The 16,889-nt window shown below is 40.2% G+C and overlaps 1 gene segment (V, D, J or C); it reads right to left on the reverse strand.

The window, feature by feature from the left end:
- Nucleotides 1-12,377: 12,377 nt before the first annotated feature.
- Nucleotides 12,378-15,121, reverse strand: LOC128054751 (T cell receptor alpha variable 4-like). The segment is given in 3 exon segments: nucleotides 12,378-12,431; nucleotides 14,336-14,655; nucleotides 15,082-15,121. Coding segments are annotated over 3 exon segments (414 nt in total).
- Nucleotides 15,122-16,889: the final 1,768 nt, after the last annotated feature.

Consider the following 16,889-nt stretch of genomic DNA (forward strand, 5'->3'; position numbering starts at 1 on the left):
CCAGACGGTGGAGAACACCTAAGGAACTGGTTACTGGCAGGATTTGTCTCTCTCCTTCTCATTCCTCTCTCTTATCCTCCTGGCCACCTCTGTCTACTTCCTCCCTCTCCTCTTCTCCATATAACTCCGTAAATACCTCTGAGCGGTCCAGAGTATAGAGTGCACATAAGGAAGTGACTACTGGCTAGCTTGCTCTCTCCTCTTTTGATCTCACCGCATCTCATTCCAGTCACCTCTAACTACCCCCTCCATCTTCTCTTCTCCTTGTAACTCAGTGAACCTCTGAGTGTCCCTCAATGTGGAGAAACTTTCATCTTTAACCTAGATGTTTTATCATCGGTGCTGGATAGATGGAGAAGTCTAGAGGCTACTGTAAAAATAAAACTGAAAACCAGAAGCAGGAGGCTTAAATCCAAAGCCTGAAAACATTAGAGAACTCTTGAATTCAGGGAACATTAAGCAATAGGAGCTCATCAAATGCCTTCATACCTACACCGAAACCAAGCTCCACCCAAGGGCCAACAAGTTCCAAAACAAGACATACCACTCAAATTCTCCAGCAACACAGGAACACTCCCCTGAGCTTCAATATACAGGCAGCTCAAAATTATTCCGAAACCTTTGATGTCTCATAACCCATTACTGGTCACTCCACTGCACTCCAGAGAGAAGAAACCCAGCTCCACCCACCAGAACTCCAACACAAGCCTCCCTAACCAGGAAACCTTGACAAGCCACTGATAGAACCCCACCCACAGTGAGGAAGCTCCATAATAAAGAGAACCCCACAAATTCCCAGAATATAAAAAGGCCACCCCAAACGCAGCAATATAACCAAGATGAAGAGACAGAGGAATACTCAGCAGGTAAAGGAACAGGAGAGTTGCCCACCAAACCAAACAAAAGAGGAAGAAGTAGGGAATCTACCTGAGAAGGAATTCCGAATATTGATAGTGAAAATGATCCAAAATCTTGAAATCAAAATGGAATCACAGATAAATAGCCTAGAGACAAGGATTCAGAAGATGCAAGAAAGGTTTAACAAGGACCTAGAAGAAATAAAAAGAGTCAAAATATAATGAATAATGCAATAAATGAGATCAGAAACACTCTGGAGGCAACAAATAGTAGAATAACGGAGGCAGAAGATAGGATTAGTGAAATAGAAGATAGAATGGTAGAAATAAATGAATCAGAGAGGAAACAAGAAAAACGAATTAAAAGAAACAAGGACAATCTCAGAGACCTCCAGGACAATATGAAACGCTCCAACATTCGAATTATAGGAGTCCCAGAAGAAGAAGACAGAAAGAAAGATCATGAGAAAATCCTTGAGGAGATAATAGTTGAAAACTTCCCTAAAATGGGGAAGGAAATAATCACCCAAGTCCAGGAAACACAGAGAGTTCCAAATAGGATAAACCCAAGGCAAAACACCCCAAGACACATATTAATCAAATTAACAAAGATCAAACACAAAGAACAAATATTAAAAGCAGCAAGGGAAAAACAACAAATAACACATAAGGGGATTCCCATAAGGATAACAGCTGATCTTTCAATAGAAACTCTTCAGGCCAGGAGGGAATGGCAAGACATACTTAAAGTGATGAAAGACAATAACCTACAGCCCAGATTACTGTACCCAGCAAGGATCTCATTCAAATACGAAGGAGAAATCAAAAGCTTTACAGACAAGCAAAAGCTGAGAGAATTCAGCACCACCAAACCAGCTCTCCAACAAATTCTAAAGGATATTCTCTAGACAGGAAACACAAAAAGGGTGTATAAACCCGAACCCAAAACAATAAAGTAAATGGTAACGGGATCATACTTATCAATAATTACCTTAAATGTAAATGGGTTGAACGCCCCAACCAAAAGGCAAAGACTGGCCGAATGGATACAAAAACAAGACCCCTCTATATGCTGCTTACAAGAGACCCACCTCAAAACAAGGGACACATACAGACTGAAAGTGAAGGCCTGGAAAAAGATATAGCACGCAAATAGAGACCAAAAGAAAGCAGGAGTGGCAATACTCATATCCAATAAAATAGATTTTAAAACAAAGGCTGTGAAAAGAGACAAAGAAGGCCATTACATAATGATCAAAGGATCAATCCAAGAAGAAGATATAACAATTATAAATATATATGCACTCAATATAGGAGCACCGCAATATGTAAGACAAATGCTAACAAGTATGAAAGGGGAAATCAACAATAACACAATAATAGTGGGAGACTTTAATACCCCACTCACACCTATGGACAGATCAACTAAACAGAAAAGTAACAAAGAAAGGCAAACTTTAAATCATACATTAGATCAGTTAGACCTAATTGATGTCTATAGGACATTTCACCCCAAAACAATGAATTTCACCTTTTTTTCAAGTGCTCATGGAACCTTCTCCAGGATAGATCACATCCTGGGCCATAAATCTAAACTTGATAAATTCAAAAAAATCGAAATCATTCCAAGCATCTTTTCTGACCATAATGCATTAAGATTAGATCTCAATTACAGGAGAAAAACTATTAAAAATCCAACATATGGAGGTTGAACAACACACTCCTGAATAACCAACAAATCACAGAAGAAATCAAAATATGCATAGAAACTAATGAAAATGAAAACACAACAACCCAAAACCTGTGGGACACTATAAAAGCAGTGCTAAGAGGAAAGTTCATAGCAATACAGGCATACCTCAAGAAACAAGAAAAAAGCCAAATAAATAACCTAACTCTACAACTAAAGCAACTAGAAAAGGAAGAATTGGAGAACCCCAGAGTTAGTAGAAGGAAAGAAATTTTAAAAATTAGGGCAGAAATAAATGCAAAGGAAACAAAAGAGACCATAGCAAAAATCAACAAAGCCAAAAGCTGGTTCTTTGAAAGGATAAATAAAATTGACAAACCATTAGCCAGACTCATCAAGAAGCAAAGAGAGAAAAATCAAATCAATAAAATTAGAAATGAAAATGGAGAGATCACAACAGACAACACAGAAATACAAAGGATCATAAGAGACTACTATCAGCAGTTGTATGCCAATAAAATGGACAACGTGGAAGAAATGGACAAATTCTTAGAAAAGTATAATTTTCCAAAACTGAACCAGGAAGAAATAGAAAATCTTAACAGACCCATCACAAGCACGGAAATTGAAACTGTGATCAGAAATCTTCCAGCAAACAAAAGCCCAGGTCCAGACGGCTTCACAGCTGAATTCTACCAAAAATTTCGAGAAGAGCTAACACCTATCCTACTCAAACTCTTCCAGAAAATTGCAGAGGAAGGTCAACTTCCAAACTCATTCTATGAGGCCACCATCACCCTAATACCAAAACCTGACAAAGATGTCACAAAAAAAGAAAACTACAGGCCAATATCACTGATGAACATAGATGCAAAAATCCTCAACAAAATTCTAGCAATCAGAATCCAGCAACACATTAAAAAGATCATACACCATGACCAAGTGGGCTTTATCCCAGGGATGCAAGGATTCTTCAATATCCACAAATCAATCAATGTAATTCACCACATTAACAAATTCAAAAATAAAAACCATATGATTATCTCAATAGATGCAGAGAAGACCTTTGACAAAATTCAACATCCATTTATGATAAAAACTCTCCAGAAAGTAGGAATAGAAGGAACATACCTCAACATAATAAAAGCTATATATGACAACCCACAGCAAACATTATCCTCAATGGTGAAAAATTGAAAGCATTTCCCCCAAAGTCAGGAACAAGACAAGGGTGCCCACTTTCACCGCTACTATTCAACATAGTTCTGGAAGTTTTGGCCACAGCAATCAGAGCAGAAAAAGAAATAAAAGGAATCCAAATTGGAAAAGAAGAAGTAAAACTGTCACTGTTTGCAGATGACATGATCCTCTACAGGGAAAACCCTAAAGACTCCACCAGAAAATTACTAGAGCTAATCAATGACTATAGTAAAGTTGCAGGATATAAAATCAACACACAGAAATCCCTTGCATTCCTATACACTAATAATGAGAAAGTAGAAAAAGAAATTAAGGAAACAATTCCATTCACCATTGCAACGAAAAGAATAAAATACTTAGGAATATATCTACCTAAAGAAACTAAAGACCTATATATAGAAAACTATAAACCACTGATGAAAGAAATCAAAAAGGACACTAATAGATGGAGGAATATACCATGTTCATGGATCGGAAGAATCAATATAGTGAAAATGAATATACTACCCAAAGCAATTTACAAATTCAATGCAATCCCTATCAAGCTACCAGCCATATTTTTCACAGAACTAGAACAAATAATTTCAAGATTTGTATGAAAATACAAAAAACCTCGAATTGCCAAAGCAATCTTGAGAAAGAAGAATGGAACTGGAGGAATCAACTTGCCTGACTTCAGGCTCTACTAGAAAGCCACAGTCATCAAGACTGCATGGTACTGGCACAAAGACAGACATATAGATCAATGGAACAAAATAGAAAGCCCAGAGATAAATCCACACACATATGGACACCTTATCTTTGACAAAGGAGGCAAGAATATACAATGGAGTAAAGACAATCTCTTTAACAAGTGGTGCTGGGAAAACTGGTCAACCACTTGTAAAAGAATGAAACTAGATCACTTTCTAATACTGCACACAAAAATAAACTCGAAATGGATTAAAGATCTAAATGTAAGACCAGAAACTATAAAACTCCTAGAGGAGAACATAGGCAAAACACTCTCAGACATAAATCACAGCAGGATCCTCTATGATCCACCTCCCAGAATTCTGGAAATAAAAGCAAAAATAAACAAATGGGATCTAATTAAACTTAAAAGCTTCTGCACAACAAAGGAAAATATAATCAAGGTGAAAAGACAGCCTTCTGAATGGGAGAAAATAATAGCAAATGAAGCAACGGACAAACAACTAATCTCAAAAATATACAAGCAACTCCTGCAGCTCAATTCCAGAAAAATAAACGACCCAATCAAAAAATGGGCCAAAGAACTAAATAGACATTTCTCCAAAGAAGACGTATGGATGGCTAACAAACACATGAAAAGATGCTCAACATCACTCATTATCAGAGAAATGCAAATCAAAACCACAATGAGGTACCACTTCACATCAGTCAGAATGGCTGCGATCCAAAAATCTGCAAGCAATAAATGCTGGAGAGGGTGTGGAGAAAAGGGAACCCTCCTACACTGTTGGTGGGAATGCAAACTAGTACAGCCACTATGGAGAACAGTGTGGAGATTCCTTAAAAAATTGCAAATAGAGCTGCCTTATGACCCAGCAATCCCACTGCTGGGCATACACACCGAGGAAACCAGAATTGAAAGAGACACATGTACCCCAATGTTCATCGCAGCACTATTTATAATAGCCAGGACATGGAAACAACCTAGATGTCCATCAGCAGATGAATGGATAAGAAAGCTGTGGTACATATACACAATGAAGTATTACTCAGCCGTTAAAAAGAATTCATTTGAATCAGTTCTGATGAGATGGATGAAACTGGAGCTGATTATACAGAGTGAAGTAAGCCAGAAAGAAAAACACCAATACAGTATACTAACACATATATATGGAATTTAGAAAGATGGCAATGATGACCCTGTATGCAAGTCAGCAAAAAAGACACAGAGGTGTATAATGGACTTTTGGACTCAGAGAGAGAGGGAGAGGGTGGGATGATTTGGGAGAATGGCATTCTAACATGTATACTATCATGTAAGAATCGAATCACCAGTCTATGTCTGACGCAGGATACAGCATGCTTGGGGCTGGTGCATGGGGATGACCCACAGAGATGTTATGGGGAGGGAGGTGGGAAGGGGGTTCATGTTTGGGAATGCATGTAAGAATTAAAGATTTTAAAATTAAAAAATTAAAAAACTAATTCCAATGTACTTTCTGACTCTATGACTTTGACTATTCTAAGTACCTCATACAAGTGGAATCAAACAGTATTTATCTTATGCTTAGTGACTTTTACTTTATCACATTTTCCTCAGTCCCTTCTTCTAACTCTTATTAACCATCTCCCCATTTAGTTTTTTTCCCCCCCAAATATTCACCCACAGATGGGACTACCTAGAATCTTAAGAAAAAAATCCTCAGTTAAAGTGAAGCCAGTGGATTAAAGCCATCAGCATAAACTGTCACAGCTCTCTCCTATGTCTGATCTCAGGTCATGGGGCAATCCCCATGCAAAAACAGATGCTGCCACTGTCCCATCTGAAGCGATTATCTGAGCAAGTTCCAGCCTCCAGTCTGTTGGAGACATTGTATATTCCTCATAAGCTGTCTTTCCTCTTATGAATCCTGACTCTGAAAATTAAGACCATGTCTGCAAGAGAGCTAAGTTGAGTTCCCTCTGCCCTACGTGTCTATAGAATACACGATCTTTCTGAAAATGCCCTAAGTCGATCTCTTGAGTCACTGACAGCCTCATGTTCACCAGAAGTTTATGTTCAGCTCCCCTTTCTGTCCCAGGAACTGAGTCATCCAGAGCACAGAAGTACTTGGCAGAGTCCCTCCAATGGGCTAATGGTTTCTCCAGGTGGAAAGTGGTTTCACTTATAAATTCAGCCTTAAAACCTTTGATGCCTGAAACAAGGCCTTCTCCAGATATGTACTTCAGGAGAAGCTGGAGCCCTTGGTTGGGGTACTGCATGTACCAGAAGAGATACAGTGAAACAGGAGATGAGTAGTTGCACCTGAGCTCCAGACGGGATCTTTTAGAGACAGTGATGTAGCTGTCAGGCTGGGTCACTGACTGGGCTCCGGCTCCTCCTGAAACATCAATGCTGTGTTTGTGAGTCCAGGACAGACTTACCTCCTAAGAGACAGTGTCTCTATTCAGAGTCCAATTGAGATACCACACTTCGAGGGAACAGGAAGATGAAATAGAATTTTACTCTCTTAGGGCCAACAATGTGATAAGCACTGTTATGGGAACCAGACTCATGACTGAGCAGTGAAGAAGCTGTGGGATACTATTTTGAAGATCTTTCCTGAAAAAGAAGGAATATGGCTGAGGAAACAGCACTCTTTATAATGTAAGAAAACTTTCTGTATTAAATAAATAAGAGATAGGGAAATTGTTTCCTTTATAAAAGATTTTATAACTCTTATGGAAACTTCTTTATTTTACTATATATATAAATACTTGAAACTATATAAAAAAAGAATGGATATGGTTGAGTGGGTATGGTTAATGTTCTAGAATCTTGCTTTAAGCATGTTGCAGAAATGGTTGGAAGAGTCTCTTCCTTGACAAATCTGGATGTTTTCTGACTTCTGAATGCTTCTCATTTATCACTGTCTGCAGCTGGACACCTCAGCCAGCTCTGTGAAGGAGGAGCTAAAAGAACGTTGCTGTTCTTGAACTGTAATTCTAGTTTGTGCAACATCGCCCTCTGGAGGCAAAACAGAAGTAGTTCTTCTACACCTTGCCATATCCCCTATTTCAAGCATGATTGTGCTGTGCTGTGCTTAGTCGCTCAGTCGTGCCCGACTCTTTGCGACCCCATGGACTGTAGCCCGCCAGCCTCCTCCGTCCATGGGGATTCTCCAGGCAAGAATACTGGAGTGGGTTGCCTTGCCCTCCTGCAGGGGACCTTCCCAATCCAGGGATCGAACCCAGGTCTCCCACACTGCAGGTAGGTTCATACTGTTTATCCCAGGTATGAAGACACATAAGAAGAGAGAATCTGAGACGTCACAGAAAAATTGATTGAATGAGTATAATAGTATTCCGAGTCCTTTCCCATAATAGATTACATAGAAAGCATCAGAATAACCCTTAGGGAAGAGAATCAGGTAGATTGACCCAGGCTCAGTTTTAGTTATGGAGATTCATTAAAAAAAAAAAAACAAGAAATAAACCACCATATGACCCAACAATCCCACTACTGGGCATATACTCTGAGAAAGCCATAATTGAAAAAGACACAAGTATCCCCAGTATACATTGCAGCACTATTTACAGCAGCTAGGACATGGAAGTAACCTAGCTATCTATCGACAGATGAATGGATAAAGAAGCTGTGGTACATATGCACAGTGGAATATTACTCAACCATAAAAGGAATACATCTGAGTTATTTCTCATGTGGTGGATGAACCTAGAGCCTATGATACAAGGTTAAGAAAGAGAAAAACAAATATTGTATATTAACGCATATATATATATGTAAACTAGAAAGATGGTACTGATGAACCTATTTGCAGAGCAGCAATGGAGACACAGACATAGAGAACAGACTTGTGGGCATGGTAGGGAAGGGACAAATGAGCAGGTGCGACGAATAGAGAGTAGCATGGAAAATACACACTCCCATATGTAAAATAGATAGCCAGTGGGAATTTGCCGTAGGACTCAGGGAACTCAAACCAGGGCTCTGTGACAACCTAGAGGGGTGGGATTGGGTGGGAGCTGGGAGGGAGGTTCCAGGGGGAGGAGACATATGTATACTTATGGCTGATGCATGTCGATGTATGGTGGGAACCAAAACAATATTATAAAGCAATTATCCTTAAAAAATAAATAGCATGGTATATTTTTTTTAAAAAAAGAATCAACTTATCCAGAAGATATGATCTAACCCTCAAAAGACAATCATGCGTTATTTTCCAAAGCTTTGGCTCTCAGGATCTTTGCTTTTAATATTACACATGGTCTATTTATTACTTATACATGATTAATATTCTTAAATTATGGGAAAATTCCAGAAGTATACACATCAAAAAGTAAATTGTGTTTATCTAAAGATATTGAGGTATGGGGGGCATTTTTATTTCTTTGTCCACTTTACTTATCATTGTTTTCTAAATTTTCTACTGCTATAGTAGTACTCCATTACATTGATGACTCTCAATGAATCATGCTTCCTGATATTCACTGCCCTGTATAGTCCCCTCTCCATGAATCTGGGAGAGCCCTGGGATTCACATAGAATTCAGGAAGAGTGATGTCAAACCAGTCCTGAACTTAAGCTTAAGCAGCTCTCCAAGCTCTTAGCAACTACCATGAAAGAAACCCAACTACCATGCTGATGACAGCATGTGCAGAGACCATTTGGGAAGATCAACTATATATTCTATATTTTTAAAACCACACACACATGTATAGGTCCATGGGAGGAATGCTTCTGAGTAAAATAGGCTATGTGCCTGTAATGCGCTCAGTGCAGCACTGAGATCTACACGAGAGCCCTACTCTAATGATACTCCATAAATACTTCTGATCACTATAATGGAAGTCCTGTAAGTCCAAATAACAGCAGGGCTCTGTGCTTTGATACACTGTTGACTGCCAGAAAGGTAGACAAAAACTCATCCTTGTCTCTGTAATTGCACAAAGCTCTGAACTGTTTGTAATCATTTATTCATAATAGACTGTCTTCAACCTGGAAGCAGAGAGTTACCCATTCATCCCTGAGAGTCCGGAATCAGCAATTACTCCATGAACCATCCTTTATCTACTTGAACCTTGAAAGCCTCACTCTGGGGATTATTTGGCAAAAAAAAAAAAAAAATTGTATTATCTCTTACAGAGAAATGGCTCATCAGTATTGATTTTTTTGGACAAAGGTAAGAAAACCGAGAGTTTTCTCTCACCCACAAAAATTCTTATACTTGTTTAGATCTTCAATTTATGACAAGATTTGATGTCATTTTCCAAACAGCTTTGAATAGCTGGCAGATCAGGTTATTATCCAGAAATGATAATGCAGCCTATGGACACCATTTATCTAATGAGAGCATATTAAGTACAAGACCTTTGGTGTAATATTATTTTATCTCATAATAACCCTGGAACATAGGATTCTGAGCCCCATTTTATAGAAGCAGTATTGAAGCTCAGAACCCATAAGTATTTGACAGTCAAACTCTTTAAGAGTAAGATCTCAGATTCCAACCTAGGAAGGGCTGGCTCCAGAGCTTATTCTTTTTCCATTGGTTTGCTGCCCAAGGGCAGGTGGCAATGAAGAAGCATAACTAGAATTATAACTTAACTACTTCTAATCCCAGTGCTCTTTTAACCATCACACAGTGGTTATTATTCCAAAATGTTCAACATGCAGACTCCTGTTTATAAAACTAGAACTTAAAACTAAACCTCACTCTGTTGTTTCCCCATAGCCAGTGACTCCTTGAAAGAACCTGGACCGTATTTCTGGTTCCTTCATCCCTGAGACAAGCTGGACCATATTTCTTGTTCCTTCATCCCTGAGACTTTCTTTCCTCTATACTATAACCAAGGATTCATTCAAACGTGATGCCATGAACAAGGGTAGGATGAAATGCCAATGTGGATAGAAAACATTTTGAAGATTTATCCAGCCAATATTCCATCTCTAATTTCCTGGATCAGTTATCTACAGAACTGTCTAAAATCTTCCTTAATTAATCACACACAGACTCTCAGAAATGATATGGATATTTATTTTCAAAAGTAGATAGAAACACTAGAGATTCCCCTCTACCCTACTCTCTCAACTCTCATATCAGGAGTGTGGTTGGAGCCCCTGACGCTGGTTTGGGCAGAGGCTCCAGATACTTCGGGACCACTGTGAACTTGCTAGCCAGATGCAGATGTCTGAGTCTCCAGGCTTCAAATCTGTGATGTGCAAGGAGATGTGTTTCTTGTCTTTGTTCAAATGCTATGAATCTTTTCTCCTTTTTGCCATTTGAGATTATGGGAATTAGAAGCCCTGGGCTATCCCAGGATATTATCTCTACTGCATGAAGTCCTTGAAATTGTGGTCTTAGGCAAAGCTGAGAGAAGAGCTGGCTACATCTTAAACATTCAGCAGCCAGGCAGTCCTTCTGCAGATTCCTCAACCATCTTTGAAAAGATGTTAGCCAAAGCGAGATGAGTTCATGGGCTCTGATGCTCTATAGTTCTTTGTTTTTCCACAATAGTATTTCCCTACCAAACCCTCAGATGAGCTAGATGGAAATACTCTCCCACTCCACAGTTCATTTCAGTTCAGTCTCTCAGTCATGTCTGACTCTTTGTGACCCCATGGACTGCAGCACGCCAGGCTTCCTTGTCTATCACCAATTCCCGAGGCTTACTCATGTCCATTGAGTTGGTGATACTATCCAGCCATCTATCACATCCTCTGTCATCCCTTTCTCTTCCTGCCTTCAATCTTTCCTAACATCAGGGTCTTTTCAAATGAGTCAGTTCTTCACATCAGGTGACCAAATTATTGGAGTTTCAGCTTCAACATCAGTCCTTCCAATGAACATCCAGGACTGAGCTCCTTTAGGATGGACTGGTTGGATCTCCTTGCAGTCCAAGGGACACTCAAGAGTCTTCTTCAACACCACAGTTCAAAAGCATCAATTCTTTGGCAGTCAGTTTTCTTTTAGTCCAACTCTCACATCCATACATGACTATTGGAAAAATCATAGCTTTGACTATAGGGACCTTTTTTGGCAAAGTAATGTCACTACTTTTTAATATGCTGTCTAGGTCGGTCATAACTTTTCTTCTTTTAATTTCATGGCTGCAGTCACCATCCACAGTGATTTTGGAGCCCCCCAAAATAAAGTCTGTCACTGTTTCCATTGTTTCCCCATCTATTTGCCATGAAGTGATGGGACCAGATGCCATGATCTTAGAAATCGATTCAGGGATTAGATCTGATAGACAGAGTGCCTGAAGAACCATGCACGAAGGTTTGTGGCATTGTACAGGAAGCAGGGATCAAGACCACCCCCAAGAAAAAGACAAAATGGTTGTCTGAGGAGGCCTTACAAATAGCTGTGAAAAAGAAGAGAAGTGAAAGGCAAAGGAGAAAAGAAAAGCTATACCCGTTTGAATGCAGAGTTCCAAAGAATAGCAAGGAAAGATAAGAAAGCCTTCCTCAGCGATCAACGCAAAGAAATAGAGGAAAACAATAGAATGGAAAAGACTAGAGATCTCTTCAACAAAATTAGAGACACCAAGGGAACATTTCATGCAAAGATGTGCACAATAAAGGACAGAAATGGTATGGACCTAACAGAAGCAGAAGATATTAAGAAGAGGTGGCAAGAATACACCGGAGAAGGCAATGGCACCCCACTCCAGTACTCTTGCCATGGAAAATCCCATGGATGGAGAAGCCTGGTAGGCTGCAGTCCATGTGATCACTAAGAGTCAGACACGACTGAGTGGCTTCACTTTCACTTTTCACTTTCATGCATTGGAGAAGGAAATGGCAACCCACTCCAGTGTTCTTGCCTGGAGAATCCCAGGGATGGAGGAGCCTGGTGGGCTGCCATCTATGGGATCGCACAGAGTCAGACATGACTGAAGTGACTTAACAGCAGCAAGAATACACAGAGGAACTACACAAAAAAGATCTTCATGATGCGGAAAACCACGATGATGTCATCACTCACCTAGAGCCAGACATCCTGGAATGTGAAGTCAAGCGAGATTTAGGAAGCATCACTATGAACAAAGCCAGTGGAGGTGATGAAATTCCAGTTGAGCTATTTCAAATCCTAAACGATGATGCTGTGAAAGTGCTGCACTTGATATGCCAGCAAATTTGGAAAACTCAGCAGTGGCCACAGGAATGAAAAAGGTCAGTTTTCATTCCAATCCCAAAGAAGGCAATGCCAAAGAGTGTTCAAACTACAGCACAATTGCACTCATCTCACATGCTAGTAAAGTAATGCTCAAGATTCTCCAAGCCAGGCTTCAGCAATACGTGAACCGTGAACTTCCAGATGTTCAAGATGGTTTTAGAATAGGCAGAGGAACCAGAGATCAAATTGCCAACATCCGCTGGATCATGGAAAAAGCAAGAGAATTCCAGAAAAACATCTACTTCTGCTTTATTGATTACGCTAAAGCGTTTGACCTTGTAGATCACAACAAACTGTGGAAAATTCTTAAAGAGATGGGAATACCAGACTACCTGACCTGCCTCTTGAGTAATCTGTATGCAGGTCAGGAGGCGACAGTTAGAACCAGACATGGAACAACAGACTGGTTCCAAATCAGGAAAGGAGTACATCAAGGCTATATACTATCATCCTGCTTATTAAACTTTTATGCAGAGTACATCATGAGAAACGCTGGGCTGGATGAAGCACAAGCTGGAATCAGTTTGCCAGGAGAAATATCAATACCCTCAGATATGCAGATGGCACCATCCTTATGTCAGAAGTGAAGAAGAACAAAAGAGTCTCTTGATGAAAGTGAAAGAGGAGAGTGAAAAAATTGGCTTAAAACCCACTCCATGGAGCGAGTCTCAGTAGAAAATATCATCAACTGTTGCATTCCTCGTTGCCAAAATCAGAGACAATTCCCCACTAAAACATTAATAATAATATCCTCACAGTCCTGACTAAGCTGCAGGCCCACCAGCAAGATTCCCAGGAACTTTGCCATTATTCCTGTCTCCCTTTGATTTTCAGTGCAGCAGTGAGATCTAAGCGAGATACCTACTATAACGATACTCCATAAATACTTCTGATCACTATGATGGAAGTCCTATAAGTCCAAATAACAACAGGCCTCACTAGCAAGATTCCCAGGAACTTTGCCATTATTCCTGTCTCCCTTTGGTCCCCAAAGGACTCAACTCTGAAAATTGATAATGACCCAGAATCCCTATGTTTCTGCTTAATATATTGCAAAAATAGTCTATGATACCAATCAGAATTGAAACACTTTTCCACTCCCCCCACCATCATCCCCGTTCTATTTGCCATGCCATCCACAACAAGGGAGTGGGACAAAAGAAAAGAGAAAGAGGGGTAACAGAGAGTAAAAGATCCAAACACAGAGAAGACTTGGAAAGAATCTTGTGGGGGCTTAAAATACCAAAGAAATGGTCAAAATTTGTGTGACAATGATTGCCTGACATTTAGACTGAATTTTTCAAAAGCTGAGAAGCTTGCTGTCTAAACTGACTGCATGCAATGTGCGTGTAAGGGTGTGTAGTGTGTGTGTGTGCACAGTGTGTGTGTGCATGCGTGTGCATGAACTGAGGGGCATCAGTGAGCTAAGTGACAACAGTATACATACCATAGATTGTCTCCTTTTGTATAATTGAGCAGCTTAGAGACAATAATGGGACAAAGGCATCACGCCCTTTTGTGTTTTTTTGAATTTTAGACTATAGAAATGGAATACCTATTTTAAAAATAAATAAGACCAATATTTTCTAAAATAGTAAAGTAATACATGGATTTGCTAATACCTTCTGAAAATAATACAGTAAAATAAACACTTTAGAAGGTACTGCTTTGGGGATCCCCTGGGCTGTGACTCCCACCCCACACGGGGATACCGCCCAGGTGCAGCCCCATCTGTCGCAGTGTGCGTCTTGCACGATGCAGTAGTACACAGCGGCGTCTCTCAGGGAAGCCCGGGGCAGGCTCAGGGTGCTGAACTTCCTGTCAGGAGGAATTAACAGAGATGCCACTTCATTTTCCACGGTTGTCGTATATCCTTGAATGATAAATTGTGGTCCCTGGTTGGGGAACTGTCGATACCAGAAGATATATTCACTTATAGCTATTGTGGTGTGGTTACAGGGTATGTTCACTTCTTGTCCTTCGTATGAGTCAATGATGATGGGCTGGGAGGTCTTAGCAAGACTCAAAGTACCTGTGGAAGTAAAAAACACAACACTAGCTCCTATTCTGAAATCAAACTGAAGGTCCCACTCAGCACCCTCCAGGTTCTTTCTCAAGTAAACCCCCTATTTCCCCTCCATATACAGACACACACAATTTACTTCTCACTTGTGTTTCAGGACATTTTTTTTTAATAATTATTCTGAGGAATCCCAGAAACACATGAACAGAGGTGGCAGGTCTAATTTCTTCCTCCCATGGATAGACCAGGGCTCAGTAATGACGAATGTCTTTATTTCTCTCACTCCTCACATAAATGCCAAGGAACAGCCTGGAGAAAAATAGGACCCCAAAGCCATCCCTCAGCATCTTGAATAAAGAGCAATGGTAGCAGGCAGGGTTGTAGATCCTTGTCTGGACCCAGATCCCAATTTCTCTTAATGCCATAATAACTCACCCAAGGTCAGGAGCACGGTCACTCTTGTCATCTGCCTCATATTCTACTGTAAACCAGGACCCAGGGTCTAAGTTCTGTTGCTGAGTCTGAGCCTGGACCAGGCTATGAACCAGGGAAGAGACGTAGCAGCAACTTCCAGAGCCCACACTAGCAGCTCTCACACGGAGCTGTCCCCAGAAGCAAGCCAATAGCAGGGTGACAGTTCCTCAGCAGGGGCTTCCCCTCAAGGCTCAGCTGAGCACCCAGGAAGAAGAACAGTGGTAAAAACTTCTAGCACAGCAGCATGGCAACCTGGACTTCCTTTCAGATCTTTGCTATGTTCTTACCCTCTGAAGATTTGGTCTGAATGAAACAAATGTTTCAAAGGTTAGATTCCATTGGGCTCCTTATTCCTCATCGATTTTCCACAGTTCCAGAAGGTGCCCATCCACTGTAGTCAGTCTCATATTCATGGAGCTCTGAGAATAATCCATCTGAGATGGTCATTCATGCCCAGAAATCCCCCATTGGTTCCAATGTAAGATTAAATGAAATCTTAATCTTATTCCACAAAAGAGCAAATGAGGCCATCTGAACTGGACCTTTCATCTCCTGACACCCTGGTGTCCTTTTGTAATCACACTAAGTCCACACCTTACATCTGCTACTCAAACTCACTTAACAGATATTAAACAGAGAAGTGGACCCCTCGCTAGTTCCTACTGACCAGCTAGGAAAAGACATTTGATGTGAAATCAGTCACCAAAACAGGAAGTGAAGGAGAAGAAGAAGAAAAGGCACAAGTTCAGAGTCAAGACAGACCTAAATCCAAATCCCAGCTCTTCCACCTTGTGACCTAGGGCAACTCTCTCCTTGGAGCCTCAGTTTCTTCATCTATAAAACTGGGACAATAACACCTACTTCAGAGTCAACCTGTTGTAAACAGTCGGCAGTAGACTGTAATTGCTTCCCATTCCTTTCCTGCTTTTCTAAACCACATGTAAAGAACCATGACCAGCAGAAAGCACTTGTGTAGGAATTATAGTATATGTGACTATTTTTAATGTATATATGGATCATCCACTCTTCCTTCAAGAAATACCCGTTAGAGAATCCCCTGGCAGTCCAGTGGTGAGGACTCCAAGTTTCCATTGCAGGGTGTATGGGTGGGGAGCTAAGATCCCACAGCCAAAAAGAAAAAAAAAAGAAATACCCAATATAAACTCAGTAGCAAAAATTTTCTTAACTCTGAAAAAGAGCTAAATCCAAAAGATATCTTAATGTTAGTTGAATCAGCCAATTGCAATAATCCAAACACGTTAGATACTCACATTAATGTGGAAAGCATAGTGGTATGTTGAGTTCTTTGCTCATATAATATGGGAAAGGAAAATCACTGGAAAATATTTGGGGAGCACGTCTTCCAGGTCTAAAATTGCTGAAAGTATTCTAAGTAAGCAACTTTTTCATTTTCCCATGGAAAAGATCAATGAGTGCCAAGGACTTCTAGTAACATTTTGGCACAGTATATATGAAATAACAAGTATGGAATAACCAGCTTCCTTCAGTACCAGATGGAGAAGAAGGAAGGATTTATGAGGGAGTTAAATATTCTAGAACACCTTGTACAGAAGTAACATAAAACGGTCACATTTTAGAATCAGCTCGTTGCAACAGCGCCCCCATGTGGTAAACATACTTGGACAGAAGAAATGTTTCACAGGAGTCAGTAGGTCTCAGATCCATGCAATTTATGGACCGCCCGTCATATTTCTTTGTTAAAGGTAGAAGCCAATAGTTTGGCTTGATCATGTGGACCATGGGGTCTA

Source organism: Budorcas taxicolor, chromosome 10 (assembly GCF_023091745.1).
Source record: "Budorcas taxicolor isolate Tak-1 chromosome 10, Takin1.1, whole genome shotgun sequence".
In the NCBI taxonomy this organism is placed as follows: Eukaryota; Metazoa; Chordata; class Mammalia; order Artiodactyla; family Bovidae; genus Budorcas; species Budorcas taxicolor.